General features: G+C 37.1%; 2 protein-coding genes across 3 annotated transcripts in view; both read left to right on the top strand.

Annotated features, from left to right (window-relative positions):
* SPDL1 (spindle apparatus coiled-coil protein 1) overlaps positions 1-13,833 on the top strand; it is a 17,641-nt gene extending 3,808 nt beyond the window's left edge. Inside the window, exons 3-13 of one of the 2 annotated variants that reach the window (XM_026035705.1) lie at positions 213-396; positions 1,326-1,502; positions 2,028-2,222; positions 2,520-2,669; positions 3,294-3,392; positions 4,266-4,376; positions 6,288-6,428; positions 7,610-7,719; positions 8,740-8,927; positions 9,851-10,196; positions 13,055-13,833. In XM_026035705.1, the coding sequence (XP_025891490.1) occupies positions 238-396; positions 1,326-1,502; positions 2,028-2,222; positions 2,520-2,669; positions 3,294-3,392; positions 4,266-4,376; positions 6,288-6,428; positions 7,610-7,719; positions 8,740-8,927; positions 9,851-10,196; positions 13,055-13,205 (1,827 nt within the window). In that variant the 5' untranslated portion in view covers positions 213-237 and the 3' untranslated portion in view covers positions 13,206-13,833. Of the gene's footprint in view, positions 1-212; positions 397-1,325; positions 1,503-2,027; positions 2,223-2,519; positions 2,670-3,293; positions 3,393-4,265; positions 4,377-6,287; positions 6,429-7,609; positions 7,720-8,739; positions 8,928-9,850; positions 10,684-13,054 lie in introns of those variants that run through there. The other variant, XM_026035704.1, reaches the window with a different exon arrangement.
* Positions 13,834-16,930: 3,097 nt separating this feature from the next.
* The window catches only part of DOCK2 (dedicator of cytokinesis 2), a 133,341-nt gene continuing 126,276 nt past the window's right edge, over positions 16,931-23,995 (top strand). The window contains exons 1-3 of the mRNA XM_026035679.1: positions 16,931-16,985; positions 21,088-21,171; positions 23,406-23,446. Of these exons, the coding sequence (XP_025891464.1) occupies positions 16,943-16,985; positions 21,088-21,171; positions 23,406-23,446 (168 nt within the window). The 5' untranslated portion in view covers positions 16,931-16,942. The remainder of the gene's footprint in view (positions 16,986-21,087; positions 21,172-23,405; positions 23,447-23,995) is intronic.

The raw sequence follows: 23,995 nt of genomic DNA, 5'->3' as shown, positions 1-23,995 counted from the left end.
CGTGTAGGGTGATGAAGTATCTTACTATTCTTAAAGGCTTTTTTAGGACCTGCTTCAGTTGCACAGAAAACTGACCGTTATTGTTCAATGGAAAACAGTGAAGGTTTTCTTTCTATCAGCTTAAGATCTCCTAAGAGACATCTTAKCTTTTTGTTCAGATCAACTACAGTGATTATAGTTTATTTTTATTGTTTATCATTCTGTGTTTCTAGTCTGGAAGCAGTAAAAGGAAAAGAAATGGAGACAGAAACCATTTTAAGTCTTCGTCAACAACTCAAGGAAGCAGAGAACGAACGAAGGAAGGCAGCACAATATGGCTTGCACCTACTTGAATCTCAAAATGAAATTCAAAATCAATTGGATGAAATACGTCGTGAATTGACAGACAAAACCGAGGTACTGTTTTATATTTTTGGAATAAGAATCATGTCAAAATTCCCGATTTCACTCTAACCTTTCTGGAAAGCAGATGTTCTAGTGCACTTAAGAGTATAGCTTAATTTCAGTAAACCTTTTTCATTTAGGTAATTTTAGGGAGGAATTTTTTTATATCTGCTGTAAGATAGTAGGTACCATTTTATGGCAAATATATCAAATACAGCTAATGATAGGATTTTTAGCTAATATTACATCCATGTCTAACACGATTTGAATATTAATTCCTAAAGAGCATTTGTTTTAGAGCATGCATTTTGTGTATGTTAAACAGTTTATGTTATCATACTACGAAGTTTCTCCCTACTAACTTTGTACTACTTTAAGCTGGAACAATAATATTACAACCAACCTAGTAAAATTGATTTCTTCAGTAATAAATTGGGGTTCATGTGATCTAAATATCAASAAATTCTGGGTCAATTTCTTAACAACTCAGAAAAGAGAATCCTGTAAATACTACAGGATAGATTTAATATTTCATATTCTTCATAATTTTGCAAGGCATTTTCTGTCTGAACATGCCTAAGAGCTGCCCTGTATTTAARTCTAGTCTGTTTTGCCCATGGATTACCCTGCTTCCTTTTTTAGTGACAGAGCTAAGGTTTGTTTCGGTTGTTTGACCACCTGGAAGAGAGTCSTATCACCCTGCTATTGAAAAGATGCCCACACACTTTGAATGGGAAGAAATAAAAAGATAAGCCTCAAATTTACAGCAGACTTAAGTTTTGAAATGTGGGTATGAAATCCCAATCCCTTAAGTGGGACTAAAGCACCTCAACAGTGCATTTAAGGTCTTAAGCAGATGGTGTCTTGATTTTGAGCCTGTATCTAATAAATTGTTACTCAAGCATTTATGAATACCATGTTCACACTTCATATTTTTCCAGAAATTTGAACAAGAGAGATATTCTCTTCAGAGAGAAATTGAGCTTAAGAGCAGAATGTTAGAAAGCCTGAGTTTTGAATGTGATGCTCTCAAGCAACAGCAGAACATGCAACTGGATCAACAAAGAGAACAGCTTGTCAGAGTTCACGGACAAGAAATAAGTGACCTTAAAAACAAGGTTTGAACTTGATATACTACTGAAATGTTGCTAATAGCATTTGGGAAATTGGATGTCAAATGCACAATTACATACTKATTACCCAAACAAATCTGATCAACAGTTTTGTTGTATAGTGCCATCTTAATTTACCATGTAAATTGAGTAGTTTTGAATCAGTTTTAAGCTCATACTGTTTTTAAGCCACTTTTTGAAAAAGAAAATTAAGATTTTAACTATAGCTTTAATTGAAGCTTGACTTAGTTGGAAAAGAATAAGAATGTTTAATGCAATTATTGTTTTATAATTAACAAGGTGAGTGTATTTGTTCCTTAGGATACCTTAGGATAAGAACTTGTTTCTGTTGTCTTTTTTCTTCTTTAAAACATCTCCATTAGTTTTCAAAGGTTATTTTTAAAAGCTTAATGTTAAGTTGTATTTTCTAAGGAAGTGGCACATCCTCTGTGAGAGGACCATGAATTGAAAAGTACTGTGTTTTGAAAAACTTTTTATAATGGTGTCACTGAATTGTCAATTGTCTTTAAGTTGGAGAACCTGAAAGCTGAACTAGATGAAACTCGGCTCTCGGAGAAACAACTGAGACATAAGGTGGATCATCAGAAGGAAATAATTGCTGCCAAATCGGAGGAGTTGCATATGATGTCTGAACGTGTACAYGAGACCATGTCTTCAGAAATGCTCAATCTTCAGATGGAACTCACTGAACTAGAAAGCGTGAAGGTCTGTGACTAATCCATGGTTATGAGTAATGTCAGCTACTTCAAGATAAAATTAAGCCCTTTGCACCTTTGATTTTTTTAGCTGCAGTATTCCTATCTTAGTATTGGCTTAGCAATAAGAAAAGAGCAATAGAGCAAACAAGGATAGCTGTGACAGACCTTAATGCAACCTTTTTCCAAGTAGTATTTTGTATTAACAGTAATTGCTACTAATAGATGTATTTGGCTCATTCAGACCTGCTGTGTTTACAATCATATTTTGTAAGTCTATTATTTCATCTTTGATTTTTGTCATTAGGCCAATGTTGAAGAGAAGCTGAATGAACTGCAGTACAATAAAGAGCAGCTGGAACTTGTAAATAGCAACTTACGTAATCAGCTGGAGCGCCTACAGGCAGAAAAAGAAGAGAGGGAGAAAGAAGTTGTTTCTTACTGCAATGCATTAGAGGTATTCTTTTCCTTTGATACATGGTGCTGGATAATCCCTGAATTCCATGATTAGTTAGTTRTAGCTTCTCAAGGAAATAAGGCAAGGAATTTGGGGGAGGTAGGAGGCAAGACAGCATTGGGGTGGAAAGTTTTTTGGTTTAATTGCTTTTTGTTAGGTATTACCTGTAGCTGAATACTTTCTGAACTGGCATTATATCTGGAAAGCTCTATATGGACATAWCTTTCATAGCATAATTCAGTCTCTTAATGGGAAATTTCCATGGGTCACTGTGATAGAATTGTCACTTTATTTCAACTGAAATAGTATTTTTTACTGAATGTCTTCTCAAAGATTGTTCTGGAGGTAAGGAATCTGAGACTAACACAGCAAGGCTAATGATCTYGATACTTGATGTTGAATTGATCAATATCCAAGTTATCCTCTGAAGGACTTCGTTCTATTCTTGTCCTGAATAGCAAACAAAATATCAAACCTACTAATGGAAGTTTGCCTTTCTGACCGTAACTACAGACACAACTTGTTAACAACTTAACAGTATATCTGGTTTCTAATAGTCTTATGTAACTCTTAGACAACTCTTATATAGTTATATTGTCTTACATAACTCTTGAATTTTTCTAGAAAGCTCGTGAGGCTAATCAAGAGCTCCAGGTCCAACTGGATCATGCASTACAGCAGTCTTTGGATCCTACAAGTAAAGGCAACTCGCTCTTTGCTGAGGTACAATTATGCCACACTTGAGAATGTTCAGAGGAGAGAAGCACTTCATCGTAAATCTTAGTTATTATGTTGTTTTGAAAATATTTTTCTCATGTGGCATGCTTGACCCTCCATTCCTCAAGTATTACTTGAGTTTTCACCTGTCTGGGGATAGACCAAGGGCTGATGGGGGGGGGGGAAATCTGAGTCASTTTGAAGTTGGGGAAATGGTTACCTTAATGCGCAGTGTCTTATTTACTTGGTTTTTGGTAAGGAGGACCAAGGGCCTGTGAGGATTTGTGACAGTTCTGTCTGCAGCTCTCAGTTTTAAAGAAGTTTGTTCAGCTGGTCACYCTTTTTTTAATGCTGGACACCTTAAATAATAAAAAATAGTGATAACTGCGAATTCGAACAACTTGCTGAAAAGGGCTAATTGTGTGAGAAATTGAGAGGGCTTCTGAAGTAATATTGGTTTAATAGTTAAGCTAGTGTTACATGTATAGAAAGTTGTACTCAGATCACACTGAGGGCATCTGTTGTATTGATTTGTAGTTCATATTTTTCCAGATAACTTGCTCTGATGCCCATGGACAAATCTGTTACAGTACCACTGAAGCAGAATAAATGTTAATTTAATCAGTTAGCAAAAGAAATAGAAGAAAAGCCTCTGTCAGTTAGCTGATTTGACTGCAGCTGATATATATATATATAATGTCTACTTATTTTGGTTTTGGAAATAATTAAAATAGCAGATATTGTCAAGGATTCTCGTCAGAAAAGTATTTCTTTGAAAAGCAACTATAATTGTTGGATAACCTTCTTGTGATAAAGCTCAGCATCCAAATGGCAAGTATTATAATTTTCCTAGTAATAATTGTTGATAATGTTCTGTAGGTGGAGGACCGTAGGGCAGAAATGGAACGACAGCTGATCAGTGTGAAAATAAAATATCAGTCACTACAAAAACAGCATGCATTCACTAGAGAACAATTGCAAAGAATGAAGGTATGACCATTACTGTAACACTCCAGGGTTTCCTTGGGGTCTGACAAGCAATGTTTTACRATGCAGGCTAGAGCATTTCAGCTTCTTAATCTAGGCAGGAATTATACCAAAAATTAGTTGTCTATGAGGTGATAGATATAGGAGCTCAGCTAAGTGGAGGGTATTATACCTATTTGAATTTAATATTTCATCAATTTTTTTATTGCATATAACTTCTTATAGTTCTGGATTATGCAGAACATGTCTATGACATAATTGGTAGCAGTTGTTTGAATAAAAAATAAAACAGCTCCTGTCAGTAAAACTGTAGCATTCAATTTCTTTCATTTTTTTTCCTTATCTCTTACCTTGGTACTATATGAATAATTTATCTGTGAATTTGAGGTTATCCACATTGAGGCCTCCAGGAAAAGGGGAAGTTTTCCTTTACTCTGGTCATGCAGTTTTGTTTGTCCCACCCACCGCTTGCTTCCTTTTCTATTTGTCCCCATCGTGCTTCTCTCAATACTCAGTGCAATACTAAAAGTCATTTTTTTCTTCAGCTATTGAATTGAGGTAGTACTTGAGCTTTTCAGTTAAGTAAAACTGTCAACTAGTAAAATCTAACATGAGTTGTAGAGAAATCTGAAGTGTAAAGCTGCCTTACAAAGTATTGCAAGGCAGAAGCTCCAAAACTTTTACCAGTTTCATGTTTGGCTCATGATTTCCCAGAAAACGGTGGATCCTCAAATTGTAAGCAAATATCTGGTTGCTTAGATTGAGAAGAATACCTAACTCTGAGTGGTGATGAGTGGCACTGGAAGTACAGACCTGTATTATCTAAGTTCCTGTCTTAATTCCCTGTTAGAAATGTCTTTGCTTTTTACTGTGATTCTGTGTTGCAACTTATTTGTATAGTGATCTTGTGTGTCAGTCAGGGACTGAGTACCCCTCGCTCAGGGTAGCTAATAAGTGTGGGGTTTTGTTTTGCTTTTCCCCTCTTTGAATATCACCTGCAGTTTCCACTTTGCCACTTAAAAATGGGGCTCTGTTGTTAAAAGCTGGGAAAGCTTGGTGGTCTTGTGCTTGGAAAATGAAAGGGTAGTTGTAGTCAGCTAGAGGTGAATACATCTGCCCTCTGCATTCACCTGCCCTTTATATCCTGTGGACACTAGTGAAGGATATAGCATATGAGATTCATTAATGTTTTTTCTTTGACATAAAAGACTTCGATAGGTGAAGTCCTCTTCTCTGTCTTTCTCTGTTAATCTGTTACCTAAACTGTTTCACTTAATCTTTTCCTTGTGACTGTGTGTCCTCTAGTGTTGCCTTATCTGTACTGGCTAGACTGGTAAAAATGCTACAGTATCACTAACAGCCTGTTAAGTGTTGCTATTAATGTTTCATATTTGTCTGTTTGAAAAATGTAACTTGTAACTGAATATCTTAAGGCCCTGTATGCTATCATATTGTTGACAATACCAGAAACATATCCTTGAAATGCAAGACTGGGTTAAATTTTTACAATTGTAATGATAAAGGATGTTTCTCTGCTTGAAATAATTCCTTTTGTTGGAAACCTAGAAGTAGCTAAAACAGCTTGCATGTTACAAAATGCAAATTTTAAGACTAGGATGTTATGTTTTGTGTGTCCTGCAGAGTGTTTTAAAGATTASTTATTAAGGAAAATGATTTGCCACCTAAAGTTGATTAAGTTTTTGGCTTTGGCTATTTATTGCAGGCTATGACAACTGAGAAGACAGGGTTTAATTTTGGAACTAAATTAATCCTGCGCTTTTTATACATTTGGGATGAGAGAAATAATGATTAGTAGGTCAAGCTGGGAAAAACACTTCTGGGAAGAGGTTTGACGTTTTCTCTGTTACTTAACCTAATGTTGGTTTTGAGCATCTTGATTTTACTCTTCTCCAGCTGCAAATGGCTACGCTGCTGCAACTGAAAGGCTCTCAGGCAGAATTTGAGCAGTTGGAACGCCTGCAGTCCATGTTAGAGCAAAAGAATGGTGAGATAGAAGATCTTCTCATGAAAGTGAGGCAACTAGAAAAATATAAGGTATTTAGTCTGTTAGCACATGGACAAGTCTGCTTATAAAATAAGTCTTCTTATGAAATGAGTTATGAAAACTGTAAAAGCCATCTTCAGGTGTGAAGTGATACAGTGGCTACTCATGGTTGGATTTGACCGATTATGTAATTTACAGCCAGAAAACAYTTTTTTCTCTGTGAACTTCAGAAATTTTCTTCCTTTTTTTCTGGTTTGGAGAAATGTTTTTTTTCTGTGTTCCTACGTCACATCTTAGTATTTTACATAGTTATGCCTAGTATTTATGTTCAACTCTTTGAGTTCAGACATCTGATTTTAACTTGAATGAGATGAAAAATAGGTATTTTACTATTTTTTAATTATTTACTATGGATTTAGTCTGTTTCTAGTTTCAATTGTATTGGGCATTTAGAGAACTTTTTGTGAATCCTTTTTGACTTTACRGTTGAAACACTGTCTCTTTTGTAGACAGAATTGTTGTACCATTTTTGTAAGGCACCTTTTTTCTGCCTCTTAAATAYCCTTTTGCAATTTGACAGCCTATTGTCAATATGCTCAAAGGTGAGGAATAGGTGAGGAATTTTTGTGTGTGCAGATGTAAGCTCTGCTTAGTCTGACCTATTCACTGTCTGCTCTGATGCTTTCTTAGCACAGCTTTTGAACGTGAACTTGGGTTTATGAGCTTATGCATTAGGATTATTCTCTGCAGAACAGTGTGCTCTAGTCTTCGTTTAACCAAGCGGCACAAAGCTAGGCTTGACCCATTTTAATGTTGCTGATTGCTTGGTTGCCTTACCGGTTTTCACATCTGTGAGCTTGTCCTAAGGCTATAAGTAGTGTCAGGACCTGGAATGACTGTTGAAATCCAAAAATAGAGGCTGAGGGAAACTCCCTATAATTATGCTAAGTCATTTGTATTTTAAGGTAGAAAAAATTATTTTCTTGAATTCWACTTGAAATTCTTTTGCAGTTCATGACTCTCTTACTGGATAAGGGAGAACTATCAGATTCAGTTCTTTTTCACAGGAACTAGTAAGTGCCCAGAGCTATTGAGCTTTCATTTGTATTTAAATGCTTTTGTGAAGAAATCTTCTTTAAAGAAATGAACCAAAACTTCACTTAAGGCCTAGGATAATGTCTTTTGGAAATGTGACTAGTGGTAAACAAGTCAATACTTTCTCTGCTATCAGACCTTATATGAGAACACAGAAGAATCTGGAGCTGGTACTAGCTCAAGGGGAGGAGAGTCTGAAGATGGTTACTATGCAGACTTGCTTCAAATGAAACTGGACAACTCAAAGTAAGTGCTGAGGGACCTCAGTCACAGGTGCTAGTTAAAGTCTTCAGTATCCTCTATCTATTAGTTTTTTTGGTTTAAATATGTAATTGCATGTTACCCAGTCCTGTTGAACTGTTCTTTCTTAGAGCTTAGTCATGTACTGATTGTCACTATTTGTTGCTGCAACAGATAATGACCAAACTCTTTTATGTTAATTTCTTATTTCTAGTAATTAGCTTTTGAGTCTAACATATGAGTAAGATAGTGAATTGCTAATTTAAAAACAAGATGGTTTTTGTTTTGCTTAAACCTTTACTTAGAGTGAATAGATGGCAAATGTTTTTCCTTTGTGCAAAGAGCCTACATCTCAGTAATAAAACCTGAGACTTTTCAGTAGGCTCAGACCTGTTTTTTGTTAAGCAGTGAATTCTCCATCTATTAACTATAAATTCCGGCCTCGGGACTTTTTGAAACTTTTAATGAGGCTGTCTCCTTTCTCAGGAGTTGGTACATATCTACTGCAGGAATTCCTGTTTCATTGGTAGGAGAAACTGGTATGATTTGAGTACCTTGTGAGCACTAAGGCACGATCATGTTGTGCTTTTTGAGATTAATGGTCTCCGAAAAGAGTACTGAGTACTCSAGTGAGAACTTCTATTATCATTTGTGGTGGCCACTTATGATCTTCGTGTAAAGCTTGTCAAGAACAAAATATTTATGCAACTTGGGCAGAGGATCAGCTTGAGAGAACAGTGAAGGGGCAAGTTCTCCAACTAGCTAAGTATGCGTATGTTTGTACTTCTGTGTACACCTTTGTTCAGAACAAGCATTTAGGTCTTCAGTAACCTGCTGCCTTCTGTCAAATTCAAGCGGCAATTTTCCTGATAATGGAAGATTGCTTCCAGATAGTGGTTTTTTTCTCCCAATGTGTAAACACATGAATATGTGCAGTAGGATAACCTTTATTTGACTTTGCATTTGCTGCCTAAGATGACTTTCTTGATTATTGCATGCATAATTGTTCCTTCTACCTCTCCTCAGTAAAGAAACTGAAACCTTGAGAAATGAACTATCCTTGCAGAGAATGAAAGCTTTGTATGAAAGCCAAAGGGTTCTGGAAGTTGAAAGGAAACTCTTCACAAACGAAAGGCACTTGCAAGCTTGTCAGAGTGAGAACATGAATTTGCGGGTTATGGTRGACGAGCTAAAAATGAAATACGAACCTCAAGGTAAATATTTTTTCTCTTTATGGAAGAAAGAATATATCTGTTCTCAGCTTTTCTAAGTCATGTCACTTGCTTGTGGAGACTTTTAGATGGTTCTAGATATAAGCATCTTAACATTAGTTTATCTTCTGTGTATACCATGTATAACATGGTATAAAAACTGAATGATTTGAAGTAATCAAATCTTAAACTGCTGAATGATCTCAACTCAATATGTGTATTAAGTAATTTTAGACTAACAAGTCAGAAGATCTTCAGCTTTAGGGTGTAGCTGGATATGTGTAGTGAAGTGTCTGGAAACACTTTAGTAGTAGTAGCATTATGTGTATCAGATAATATTGACTTGTTGAATATGACCTGTCAATGTGAGCTTTGTAATAAATTTGAAACAACTTGAAGAAAAATTGACAAGTTCATGACTATGTGGATTAAGTTTTGACAACAGTGGCCCTCCTGAGAACAGCTGGCACCTGGATTTGTGTGCACTGGGGAGCTGTAATCTGCGGAGCAAGATGAGTGAGGAAATAACTAAGTGCATTGCTCTCGGTGCTTGTCCAAACCTAAGTTTTTATTTGAGACTTAGTTGAAAACAATGCTTGGAAGCTTGCCTCAGTAGACTCCAAAAAAGGAAAGTGAAGTGAGTGTGCTTAACATGTGTTAAGCATGTGCACTTAGAAAGTCTTGGTAAGAGTGATGGGGAGAAAGTCTCCTTGCTTTTTTGTGCTAACTTCTGTAGCTGATGATAGACTGGAGAATGAAGAATGGGCTATTCCTGACAGATAGATAGGTGTTGGTTAACAACTCCTAAGATGTTTGGCAGTGTCAAGTGTGTTGCTTCCTAAATAACTTGTGACCATTTCAGTGGACAGTAAATTAACTCTAGTCTTGTGGTGCCAACTGTATATTCCTTCTTTCGCTGTCCTTAGAGTTACTTAAAGTTACTAAAGCTAAAAAGAAAAGGGAGAAGATTCCAGTGGACTCTACTTGTGAATACCTGGATAGCAGAAATACTTCAGCAAAAGAAACTTCTCTTGCTCCTTTGCCAACAAAGGAAGAAACAAAGATGAATTTAAAATCCTTGGAACCAAGTCATGTTTCTCCAAGAAAACCTGCCCAGGAATCATCACTGAAAAATGTAGCTTTTGAAGCAGCGAACAGAGTAGAACAAAGTGAAAAAGAAAGAAAAAGAATTAAAATCAGAGATGACTATCATGATACCTGCACTTCACAGGACAGAAATGGCAATAGCTCTTTGACTTCAACTGCCCCCAGGTCAGTGTCAGCTTCTGTGTATGCTCGAGGCAATCAGCCAAGACCTACATCTCTCTTCTTTCGCTGCATGAACTGTGCTATCCAAATCTTTATCTATTTCTTAAGTATTGCATGCAGTTTAATTCCTCAGCTCCAGCTGCCTACATTCAAGCTTTCAAAACTTCTTAGAAAGACTAAAATAATGGGTAAGGAAAAGGACTCTTAAAACTGTACTAGCATCTTTGAGATGGTAATGTTCCTACTGCTTTAAAATGTTTAAGGTATGAGAGTAGCATGGTAGTTCACTTGGCTTTTCTTTCTTGCCCACAGTACTATTTCCTTGAGCTGTTCAAAGCTGCCACACAACTGAGTTGCATATCCAATCAATGTGAAGAGAATTATCATGCTGAAAATTCTGAAAAAACTCATACCAACTTTGAAATTCTAGCTTCAAATGTAAAGTTAACTTAAATCAAGTAGTTCTTAATCTAAATTGGGTTAATGAAACTTTCAATTCATAAGATATTATGCTATAAATTCATCTGTGTTGACAGGCAATTGCCTTTCATAATCTGTATGCTTCGCAGTGTTTGCAACTTAGCTCTTAAAGATCAAGCTTTTCCCTTGAACTAGGAACTTATGTCATCTTTTGATAGCTATTAAATTACCACAGTAATTAATTTCCATTTTTTGGTCTTGGAATGCTTTTTTGTTTTATGCTAATGCTTTTGTCTTTGTAATCTAAGCAATGTATATTTTTTGGATATTAAAAAAAAAAAATCTGGGCTGGTGTTAGATGGTTTGAGCTTACAACCTGCTGATGTCTGCTACTAAAAACAAGAACTTAGTCTTCCCTCGCCATCTTTCCTTTTAACTTAGTTTTATGTTTAAGATGTGAGCCTGCACACATCTGATATCTGAGCACCWAACTATTACAAAAATCATCCTTTGTTCTCATCCTTCAGGGAAATAAGAATAAGTTGTTTGGCAAATGCACAGTGAAATTTTCCTATAACTTTTCTTTCCTGAACTCTCCCAYATTTGCATTGTTCTTGATTCTTCTGTCTTAGCTGTAACACGGAGCTGGAGAGGAGAGACTTGAATAGTTGAGGAAGTTGGGGTGCCTTAAAACCTAAACAGCTGTGGTCCAGATAGCTATGTGTTTGTCTCATAATTAAACTTCCTTTCTTCTCCTTCATGGTGTGTTTTAACTGTTGCTTACAGTTTCTCGGTGTTCACAATATCATTAGCTATAAACACGGAAATGTGTGATATATCCCAAAATAAGGGTACTCAGAAGTAATTGGTTTAGTACTTTGATTTTTGGATCAGATGTTTAAGTTTTTGTTGGATACAGTTAACAGACTTAGGGCAATTGAACAAGTAACATCTTCTGAAATGGTTTGAAAAGGATGTGGAAAAGGGGATGCAGAGACCGTTTTTGAGGAGGAAAGAGCTGGGAGGTTAGAAATGGGTGGTGAAAGTTGATAGGAGAGACTGAAGAGAGCAATGGTGAGTTCTGATTAWATAAGCAAGATGTTAAAAATGCAACCTCATTTAGTTGTATTTCCTCTGTAGGGGAAGGTAGTAAGTYTCCCAAGAGGGAGTTGTTGGTAACAGCTTATGAACTGAAGAGGCAAACTATCAGAGAGGAGTCAAAACAGCAAGGTCTTTTATGGAGCTGATCCTTGGAGGCAATAAGAAGATGAAGTAACAGTTCAGAGGGGAATCCCATTATGCCCATGTTCAGGATGTTGTTTGAAATGGCAGTAAGAACCTATAAACAGCTAATCCAAAGAGTAGTGTCTGTTAATATATCYGACTGAAGAAGTAAACCATCTAGTGATGGTGCCAAGTTAGTGCTGAGAACTTCCTTTAATCATAATGCATTCCAATTTCTTATGAGATGGGAAGTCATGATGAAATCTGAGTATTTGCAATGTTGGCTTCTTTAAAAAAAATGAGGACTTTGCTCTTGGATGTGGTAAAGTCTCTGCATGARTTATAGCTAAATGTAAAGGTCCAACAGTTCCAGACAGCAAGGTTGTGGACTTACAAATCCAATAGCTCTGCGGAGAAGAAATCACTGGTATTTTAACAATTGATGATTGTGCAAGACGTGACTTGGTGTTGAACTGCAGAGTGATGCTGCAGCTGAATGGGCTAGTAGTGTGGCCTTTGGAGATTATTTTTGGCACTTGAGTGGTTTAGTTGTGCAATAATTTGTCTAGTTCTGTTATTGCTAGTCCAAGAAAAGTGGCAGAGAACTGAAGAGCGAGAGTAACTCYGAGCAGATGAGAAACTACTTTCTAATCAAAAGGCATTGAGAGGCTTTGTATTTATAGAAGACATGACAGGGAAAAATGGCTAGAGGTGATCAGTATGTACTTAAATAGGTGGAAATTTTAATTGCTTGATTATGAGTCTAAACTAATTAACGATTAGTGGATGTACATATGTGCAGGCTGTTGGGGGCAGAGGGGGGAAGTGGCCATCTTTSTTTTTCTATTATTAATGCAAGATGTTCAACTTTATCCCTTCTGTTTTAAGTTGTTGGGACTTCTTTTTTTCCTGGACTTGTGTTTTCATGTGAATTCATCACTTTGATGTGTGGCAGCATGAGTGCTTCTTTTTTTTTAAAGGCTGGTCACAAGTGATTATCACTGCAGCAGATAGTGCATGCATTTAAAGTCTTATCAAAGCTGTAAGTGAGGACAGTGATAAGCTTTTTCTTTCATTTTCTTAAAATCTACTTGCTCTGTCTTCATGTATGGCTGAACTGTGCACTCTAATTGATTTGCTGATTTGGCTTAAAGCTTTGTTTTAACCCTGTTCTTTATTAACTAAATATGTATTTAGAATGGTTGCTTTGCCTATAGGTTAACAGCTGAATCCCAACTTGAAACTACAGAAAATCAAGAGAAGAAGGAAAATACGATCATGACTGAGAAGAAAACACAAAAGAAAAAATATACTACGTTATATGTATCTTCTAAGCCAACTCCTGAAACACAATGCGCTCAGCAATAAAACTTGTGCTTCTAGAATGAATTTTTAAAAATTTGGCCTTTTGATTGAGTGGGAATTAATGAGTCAACTTATATTGCATAAATAGACATCTCTCTGCCCCTTTTATGAAGAAGAGTATGAACTGTGTTCAGTGTCTTACCTTCAGAGGCTGCCTGTTAGATTACCTCACAATGTGACCCAAAGTACCGCCTTGTCTTCCATTTTAGATATAACTAAACATTTCTTGGGYATTGTTTCTATGACACTTAATAATATTAGGAATCATCAGAAATTGCGGTGAGATTTGTTATGTAATAACACAGGGTCTGTCCTGATGAGTTCACTCAACAATGCTGGTTCAAGTCACCCAAGCCATGYGTAAGTGCTCCTGAATTTCTCCCAATTCTGAAGTTCAGGCTTCTTCGCTTTTCCTCTAATGTTTAATTGCTTAACTCTGACCTGGTTGTAAAGGCTTGTGTGAATTTTTAAAGCAATTTTGTGAGACAGTACTTTTTTGAAATTCCAAATGTTCCTTATTTATAATGATAATGAAAATAAAGCTTTTGTTTGTTTTGGAAATGCTAGTCAAGATAACTTYTAATACAAAGTTTTTCCTAATGTGTCATTTTTGAGTGACAGGAGCTTTGTAGTATGGTTTTTGTACAAGTACCTTAATAAAAATTAAGTAGTTTGTAATGCACATGTGTATTATTTCTAGGAACATTATGTGACTTTTGTGTTGTTACTTGCTTACTACCATGTATTCACTTTGAGCTTGTTTGCCTGGAGTGCAAGTTTTCTATGTTAACTGTTATGGATTTTGTTTGTTTTTACACTGTTTAGTTGAGCTCCCTCTAGTGACTGGCTTGTGATTGGCCACCACTGAGACCAGACTCTTCACGTTCTCCCTTGAGGTATTTGCACATATTGGTCAGATCCCATCTCAGTCTTCTCTTCTCCAGGCTAAACTGCCCCAGCTTGCTTAATCTTTCCTCATATGATAGATGCTGCAGTCCATTCATTATCTTCATTGCTCTACAGTGGACCCTCTCTAGTATTAAGTTTTTAAAAATTATGAAAGCACTTCTGCATTTTTTCTTATGTGCTGTCACAGCAGTTGCTTTACTGTARATGTGCTCTAATCTTAGACTACAAAAGATTTTAGAGCAAATTAGATGCAGCTGTTGATTTCTGTTTAACCAGTCTCTGTATAGCCAAAAGAATTATAGGTAAAACACAAGAGGTACAGAAGTAGCTTTTTTCCAAGATCCCGTATTCTAGAATTTACAGTAGTACTAAAAAAAAAAAAAGCAACAATTTTCTCCCTGTCTTCCCTTGTCTCTGTCCTGGTCCCTGCCATTCAATCCTTTCCCTGGTAAGTACTTTCTACTTGTGTGTTCCTTAGGTTGAACTTTAATACTTGCCYTCAGAAGACCCTCTTTTGCTAGAACAAAAGACAACTTGAAAAAAAAAAGCATGAGACAGATCAGGGTAAAGAAACTACTGACCAAATAACTATGCCAGATGGATGATGATATATGGTAYATTAACTACACATATTTAGAACAAGCATTTTCCCTGACACACTGAACTCCCACTTGAAATCTTCTGATCTTTGTTGAACTATTCCCTTTGCTGTAGTRACATTGGATTTTGGAGGTATTTTGCTTTTTAGTTTTCAAGGTCTATATTCTAAAATATCTGTCTTAAATCCCTGATGAAGCAAGATATGATCTTTGGCTTGATCTGTTTGTTAAAAACTGTAGGTGAGACTTTTTCAGAGAAGATCAGATGAGGTGAGTGTCRTCTTCACATACTGCCACTTTTCTATTAAGAAAGGAAATGAGATGAGATCTAAGCCTGAAAACTTTTTCCATCATGAAAATATGGCCAAAGGAAGCAGAGTACAGGTGAGTAATGGTGAGATGTGGGTGTCAAGGAAGGGACTGAGATGGAAAGCAGCAAGGACTCAGGAGGCTTAAGTCAGAAGGGTTGGGGCTTTTTAGTGAGTTACGATGGTAAGAGGGGGCAGGCGTTCCCCTCAGCTGGGGGAAAAATGTTCTGTGGTGATATCTAGATGACTTGCAGGATCAGATATCTAAAATGGTAAGCAGAACATGAGTTCTTCTAATTGGATCCCAGGTCAGAGGTGATTTTTTTTTTTATCATCTCTTGAACACTACGTTTCACTGAGTTAAATGAGTTTCACTTTGCTAGCAGGAAGCTGCTTGGTCTGCCGATGATGTGAACTTGAAATGAGACCTGTTTGATTAGCCTTCCTTTGAAGAAAGGCTTATTATGTGTTATAGGAGAGCATACTAAGGTAGAGCAAAGGCTGGTCATGATCTTCTRGCCAAAGGGGATGTGCAGGAAGGGATGAATTGCTAGAGCAAGGATTCTGTGCAGTGTGGTCASGAAGTTGTCCATGAAAGTATATGGTGAACTAAAACATTGAGTCTCCAGATCCATGCTTAGAAGATGAACAGTATTAGATATTCAATGGAATAGAAGGATTTCTGATTCTGTAGATGAAGCTAATGGTAGATGGAGATAATCTGAGTTGCATGCATTTAATTCGTATTTTAGCCTTATTGATGCTATTTTATGGGGGAGGATAGCTTAGGTAAATATTAGGTAACTCTTAGCTAAGCTAGTATGTGTGTATGTATAAACAGTTCAGACTGACATAATGTGTTATCCAAGGACAACCTGAAGGCAGCTTTGATTTAAAAAATGATAGTTAACTTTCAGTATAATTGCTAGAAGGACAGGGTTGTTGTATACTTGTTATATTGAGGAGGAGACAGATGAACAAASGATAACAGTACATTTTCTACAGTCTGTTTTCTGTAATTCCTAACTGTGAGTACAGATGTGAATGAAGATGACTTAAKAGGTTCTCAGTTCAGTCTGCTGTCCTTAATCCAATTATTAAACCAAGAATGCTTTGGTTAGATTTTTGCACTCCCCAAATTTCCTTATTTAAGTTGCTATGCAGTCATCTGTGTGGAAGTGCAGGCGGTAATATGTAACCTCAGTTCCTGAAGCCTTGCCTTGACAATGTTTTTTTTAGGAAAGTACTTCTTTGTTTAAGAAAAAAACAGGGAAGAATYTTCTAAATATTCCTCCAAACTTAAACTGAATGGAATAGTACTTCATACCACACCCATTCCTTCATGTGCCTTTGTCCGCGTTTCATTTGTGGTACCAAGAGAAGTACGGTACAAAAAAGAAATCTGTTTCAGGACAGGCTAAGGAATTATTCAGATAGTACTGTCTTGAAAAAGCAGATTGTAAAAGTGCAATTGTTTTTCTTTTTGCAGTCTAGTTCAAGAGATGAACTCCGTGTTTCCCAAGGAACAAAGTGTTCAATGTTAAGAGCCTTRGTTGCTGGAGCCTTGCAGCTTCTATCCAAACTAGTCAGTGCAGTAGGTGGGCAAGAGGGGAGGTGTTGGCTCCTTGTGCCTGTTCAGATGTTGCTGCCTGTCTTGTGTAATCGGAAGGCCTGGGCTGGGTTTCCCCTCCCCCAGAAGGCACAACGCTTGGTACAAGTAGAGTTGAGAAAAGAGGAAGGAAGCTCGGCTCTCGGCAGCAAATCTCACAATCTTAGCAGCTGCCTCAGCTGCCTCTGTCTCCTCCTGGTCCTCGCTGGGAAACTGATCTTGCTTCCAGCTCCTTTGCGGATCCATCTTGGCACTGGCATCCTTGAAATCTTGTTTCCTGCTGGCAGGCATCCTTGGAACCTCATCAAYTCATGTATGATGGCGAGATGGCACAAGACAGAGAAGAAGAGCGGTGTGGGTAGGTAACTTAGTAAACTGCYTTTTGAGTTTCGTCCTTTCAACTTGTGAACAGGATGTGGGCAGGTGTCTTCTCTAGTGTGATAACACCCTCCATTTGTACCATCTTGGGCTTAATTGCAAGTTTTTGTAATRTGTGCTGATCTTCTCCAAGAGAAATGTAAGAAACGAATGTCCGTTGGGAGATGAGATCTTCCTCCGCAGATAACTCCCAAACTTTGAGTTTTTGATAGAATATTGTGTTTCTRTTCTCACACTAATGCAGCATTTCTTGCCTCAGTATTTCAGCAATMCATTAACTAGAAGATTTTTATCATGAGTAGCAGCTAAAAACTAAGCTGAAGAAATGTAGGGGAAGGGGAAACTTACTGCTGCTTCGGAGGGATGGTGAACAGGGTCACTTGAGCTGTCAGGTAACAGCAAGACTTGAATGTGGGTTAAACTAAGGCCCTTTTAAACTTTGGAAAACATGGCTTCTTCCTATACTTTTTCTTTCTTAATAAGTGTTCATAGAACTGAAACACTGTCCTGCACAATTGAGCTGCAGTTCCTCAGGGCAGTGGTTGGTGCTGGGTAGGTTTTTCTGTTTTGCTTTCTTACCTCCTAGTGCMTAGTTATTTACCTGAGATCCTCTGGTTCTTCTAGAAGACATTTTTTATCTAAAATAATCATAACTYGTGGTATTGACTAGCTAAGGAATTAATAAAAGGAAAAGTAAGTCTTCCTGTTTGGCTTCCATGTGCAGAAGTGGTCGAGTTGTGAAATGGAAGTTCTGGTGGTAGTTCATATTACAAAATGAAGGATYTGAAGAAGCCTTTTTGTTTGTTTCAGTTTTACAAAGAGAAAGCAGAAACAAGTAACTAGACTTTGATTTTGTACCTGTTTTCTTGAAAGCTACTGATTTGGCAGAATAGGGCAGGATCTGTGGTGGCTATTGTCCCTATGTGTATTATAGTTTCTGGATCATAGCTCTCATAGGGACAGAAGCACTGATCAGTTTCAGGGCTAGTATGAAAGAAGCTTCACACTTGCAGGCTTAGAGGGATTTGATTGATCAGGAGAAAAAGTAATTTTTTCCTTTTTGTAAAAGTCAAGTTGCAATAAAAAGCTTTAGTTTTAAAAGCAAAAGTTTTAAAAGCAAAATGGAGCAGGTTATTCAATACAGGCTGTTAGAACTCTGAATAGCTTTTTCATTTGAATAATCCCAGATTATTCTGTTGTTGGGATAAATTGAAATTAAGAGCTGGCGCAGCAGAGGTGTGCCTTAGAAAGGTGTAGCTTTGAAACTGTGCTTTAAGTGGAAAGGGGGAAAGTAGTCAGGGAAGCTAACTGTTAAAAAGGCTTTTACCTACTTATCCTTTGAAGGAAAGGGGTTCTATTACTAAATTATTGAGGTTCCTATGAGGCTTTGTGTGTGATCTCGAGTAAGGCCCAAAGCACAATTTCKATTTTGTCCTCTTGTGCCCTAAGGGAACATAAGCTAAACTTGATAAAATGTTAACTGCTTCCCTATCTTAATCTGCAGTTTTTCAAAATAKTAGTCTTATTTTTAATAAGAATCTATTCCAGACAAAGAGTGACTGCTTGCTTTACCTTGTGTTTTGGATTATCAGCATAAATTCCTTTACATGGTTTTCATGATTATTTTCCTTTTGAAAACATGTACACGCTCAGTGATTGAGGTAAAGATGTTTCATAGCCATACATATATGATGCATCTATATGGTTTAARAAAAAGTTTAAGTGCATTGTTGTACACTATTGCCATATATGTGGAAAAAACTTATCTGCGGACTATATACTTAGAGCAGGTATGTAGAAGTTAAATGCAAATATAAGAGTTCAGGTCAGTCTCCATAGGATGGACTTGGTTAGGTTTCTTCAGCTCTGGGCCAAATGTTGAAGGGTTCTGAGTGTTTTGCACGTGGGTGACATTTACACAATCCTTAGGCAGAATTCCAAACCCACTGGTGGCAGGGCACAGTTCAGTTTGCCACATTTTTCATATGACCTATTTGATCTCATTTTTTAAGTTTGCTTTGTGAAGCAATATTGTTTTTGTTGGCTTTTAGTTGATGACCTCCTGAGGCAGATAAAAGAAACCCTTGCTTTATAAGGGTTTTCAGGTACTGTACTGTGGGGGGCATATCTGTGGTATAGGCTCTTCCTTCCCCTTCCTGCCCCCTTCCTTCCCTCAGCTATAAAATTCAAGGCAGTGATTTTGGCACACAGTCTASACCCTACAGAAAACTGGCCTTGTTGTTTGTAGTGGCTCCTGAGCTCAGTAATTGCTKCTGGGATTCAGAAGACGGGGGAAGAATGGGGGAGAAGTGTGGAATTTTGTTGAGCCTGATCAAGCCTCAACAATCCACCTGATGGAGAGCTGCATTTTGAGGGAAGCGGTATTGACTGCAGCTGACACATAAACCAGTCCTTCATGCACAGCTCATGGTTCAGAAATGACTTGGTGTGGTAGCTAAGTGCTRTAAGTCTGGTGCTGTAGGTCATACAGCCGGGGATGTTGTACATCTGGTTACAATACAGCTGGTTGTATTAGGGTGTTGAGTGGTCTATGGAATTCTTGCAACTACCTACTGCAGATAATTCCTTCTYATAAATTTAGATATGCTTACTTGCTAAAATTTTATAAAGGTTAGTATTAAACGCATCCTACCAAACAATCCAAATTGCACCATCAAATCTCTTTCATCAGTAAGTTTCCACTTACTCATTTAGGAAAGCTTGGGTTGATGAAGCCACTTCCTTTGTCAGTTCCTGGGCTTTTCAACATAATAACTAACCTTACTGCCAGAAAGCGAAAACAATACGCAGTGTGAATATATGACTAAGTCTTCTGCATCTGTGTTGGTGGATAACTGCAGCAGTAAGCTGTGGTGTATTTTTTAAAATACRTAGGAATAAGTAACATTGTTTAAGTTTTAACATTAAGTAACATTTGACATACCTAAGAAATTGATGAGGTTGAACTGATTTATGTCTACTCCTACCTTAGGTTTTCTATTTGTTTCACTTGATTTTAAACCATTTTTAAGAAAGATGTTTAAATAAAAGGTGTCAGTCGCTATGTATTTTGACATAGCGGAAATGAAGCTTCTAGCTTAGAAGCCTGGAGGGGAGAGGAAAATGCAAGAATAGGTTTTTCTCATCAGCCYTCCCCTACTTCAAAATACTGCAGGTTTCAAGTGTTCTGCACGTGTAAATAGTGTGGATGGACTGCAAGACAGTCATGAGAGAGAATCCTGTCAACTTATCCTGTTGCTGCACAACAGTGCTCATGGATGCTTCTGGATAGTTTCTCCTAGTGCAGTTTAACTATGGCTTTAGAGTTGCATCTTTTAAATCATTTCCCTATTTCCCTTAGGCTTTAATAACCCTGCAGCATTTTTGTGAAAGTCTATAGGCAAACCCAYGAGGAAAAGAATATACAGAAACAAATGCTTACCTAGCAGCCCACATCCTGTAGCCCTAGAATGTTAGAAGTAATAACGCTTTTTTTCTGAAACTTCTTTTTTAACACATACTGATAAGATGCTGGTTAAAAGAACTTTCAGATCTGCTGCTTCTGGGTCSCTTTTTCACAGACATTAAACATGCAAAATGCCGAAACACTCACTGTTCCTATATGAAAYATGATTTCTGTTAAGATGAAACACACTAACCCTGGAAAGATTTCAATAAATTCATTATTCCTGTGTTTTTCAGTCTCCCCAGAGCCAGTGTATAAGTTTATGTATACTGTGCACTTCTTAGTCTACTGGTCTAGGACTTAAAGCTTCCAGCAAAACACACGTGTGCTTATGAAGACCTCTACCTAAAGGGGTTCTCTAAAACCTATGCAAAATACTTGCTATAAAACACTTATTTTCAAGCATATGCATTTTGACACCTTAGCATTTTTACAAGGGAAAAGATGAAGCAATGATAACAGAGGAAGGTTGTTGATAAAGTTATAGTTTCATTTGCTTATTTTATTGTAGSCTATTTATCCTAGGACTAGAATACTAATCCACATCTGTATTTTTCAATAAAATTGTAGTATAAGGCAGTACAGAAAACTAATATTTTTGTCCTTTAATTTTCAGCTATATACAATTTCAAAGGTACGGGGGTATCACAGCTACCTCTCCAGATTGGTGATGTGGTCCATATCTTGGAGTCCTGCGAAGGTAAGTCAGTTGCCTTCAGGCTACAAATTTCTCTGGTTAGATAATTTAATTCTGTTGCTTTATACTGGTTACTCTTTTCACATACGTAGCTTGCTGATGATATTATTTTTACTGGTTATGGTTGTCTATTTTGAGGAAGAACTTAGTAATTTTGGGAGAGCCAAAATCAAGTGTTACAGCACGTGTGGTTTCCCTGGGAAGCAATTATCAAATGAGGAAGTCGTCAACGTGAATGAAGAGTTGTGAAGTTCATCCTGGTTCGTGTTATGCGTGGTGTACATCTAATGGAGTACATATGTGCCTCTAAATTAAATATTTGTTGAGAAATTCAACAATCATCTAATAATACAAGATGGAATTCTGGTATTTTTCAAGTAGTTGCTAAATCAGCATGATTAGACACTTCTGCATATGCTCTAAGTTAGCTGACAGGCTGAACAGCATTTGTTCTCTTTAACCTGGCTGTGACTGATATTCAGGAGGCTGATTCCAACATATGGAGTGGCTATGTGGAGGTATCCACATAGCACCAAATAGCAGAACTGTAAAATAAATAAAGACTGAAAAATCTGAGAACACAAAAGGAAAACTTAGTACAGTTGTGAGGCTGAAATCCTTGTCTGTCCTGCAGTGGTAGTGTATTTCTCCTTACTGCTTTGAGTACCTTCGCACTCTTACTGAGTTCTCTTCCAGCTGGCGAGACCTACTGAGGGTTTTAGTTTCTTTGAAAGCAATCAGAGAGCGGTTATTCTTACTAATTCAACAGTGAGTGTCTCTTCAACAGCCATTGTAATTTTCTTACARTCTGAAATGATGGTGGTCTTGGGCAAGAGACTAAGGATTTCTGAGGTGTTTCAAGCTTTGCAAAATCAATTAAAAATGACCTTCAGTGTTCTACTCTGACAGTTGTATCTTGTAACTCCACATCTTTGATATTATGCAGATAAGGAAGTTTCTGTATAAGTATCTAAAACAAGATACRCTGCCAGGTGCAGCTGGTGTCTAAAGAATAATGAAAGCATGTCGACATCTTAAGTCGTTTTTGYTCATTTTGTGTGTGCAAAATAGGGAAATAGAACGTGTACAGTCACAGCAAGTGAGACGAAATRTAACAGATTTTCCACAGTATGTCAATTGGACGTTACTGGCAAATCATTCAGTTTGAGGGGAGTTGGAACTTTATTTGCTCAATAGACACTGGCCAAAGTTCTTAGTCCTGGAAAAAAAAAGGTCAGAATCTTTTTGGGGACTATGCTTAAATTTAGCAATCTCCCTGCCATTTTTTAATAATGCCTTTCCTCACAGCCGTGTTCGATTTATTTTGGCTTGGTTGACTAAAATGTCTTTGTGTTAAAGATGTGTGAAAGGAAAAACTAGTAGCCAAGTTGAAGCCTGTTCATGAAAATAGTCATGAAGCATGAGCTATTAGTCTTAAAAGCTCTTCTTTGGGGTAAAATTAAAGTTCATACAGAATTGTTTATTGTTGCTYTGCAGGTCATGTTTTATCATGATGTGAACTTTCAATTAAGTGTTTGATTAAGGTCAAACYCTTCGTTTTAGGTTCATTAGAGAGGTTTGTTGTGGTTTAGCAGAGTTATAATAGTACAAAGCCTCATTCAGAGTTTCCTATCGCTGCTGCTAAATTGAACTTTATTTTGGTGTTTGTTTTTCTTTTTGTTTTCCGCTTCTCTCCCCACCCACTCCCAAACGAATTTCCTAGTTGACAAATGGAACAAAAAAACTCATAACAGCTCTTCATTTTTAAGGAATCTAACTCGAACATTACACTTGCAAGCTGCTTATTTGTCTCCAAAAGGTCTAGCTCCTCATGATAGAAAAGAGCCTCATGGGTGTTTTAACTCTGTGAGTGACYTTGGTTTTTATGTGCTTATATATGTAACATACAAATTCTTACTCTATTTCTTTTTTTGGAGGAAAAAAAAGAAATAAGAAAAAGAAATGTTTTTTTCTTCCTTTTTTTGTGTAAGGCTATCTATTCTTTGTAGCTCTTGAAAGCAGATCACACGATCATTCTTATCAACGTATAGGCCATGCTAAGCATGCTTCCTGCCACGTGCTTTGTTTTTGCTTGCACATTTTGCAAGTAACTCCAGGATTTTTATGCATCCTATGACAGATATTCCTAGATTAAACACAAAGCATGAGTTGAATATATGCTATTTTATGTACATCTTATGTTATACTGAGCATGCTTTTTTCTTCCTTACTTTTAGATTGGTACAGGGGTTATCTAGTAAGACACAAAGGACTGGAGGTAAGATGACAGCGTTCGTTTGTATGAGACGGTTTAAGGTATAAATACATGAAATGAGGCCAYTTTTTTTCCCAGTGTGTTTTATGAGACAGTTCTACGCTGATGAATCAAGTCAGTGAAATCCATCTCTCTTCCTTCGGTATGAATAAAATGATCAACACTTGTCCCAAACAATGTTAGCTAATATTAGAAGTTAGGACAGGCAGAAGAAAATCAAAGAAATAACAGGCTAATGAAGATGACCCTTGAAATAACTTACTGGAGTTCATTACCTGCAAAATGTGTATGCTTCTGCTTTGTTYTGTTTTGTAAGAGTTCATAGGACTGTGTTCATTATAAACGCCTCCCATGAAGCACAAGTCTTGATATGCATCCTTAAGCAACAAATATTGTAGTGATCACAAAAGAGGCTCAAGAATTAGGCAATGAGAGAATTTAAGTGCATGCATCTTTCTATAAGAAAAATGTATTGTGGAACTCAATAATAGTATCAGACTTTGTTGAAATGGCAACACCCAGGGCATTGCAATCCGGAGTCCTAAGGCTATA

This window comes from Nothoprocta perdicaria, unplaced genomic scaffold (genome assembly GCF_003342845.1).
Source record: "Nothoprocta perdicaria isolate Ctin4 unplaced genomic scaffold, notPer1 scaffold_165, whole genome shotgun sequence".
Classification (NCBI taxonomy): Eukaryota; Metazoa; Chordata; class Aves; order Tinamiformes; family Tinamidae; genus Nothoprocta; species Nothoprocta perdicaria.
This window is presented reverse-complemented; position numbering and strand designations above follow the sequence as displayed.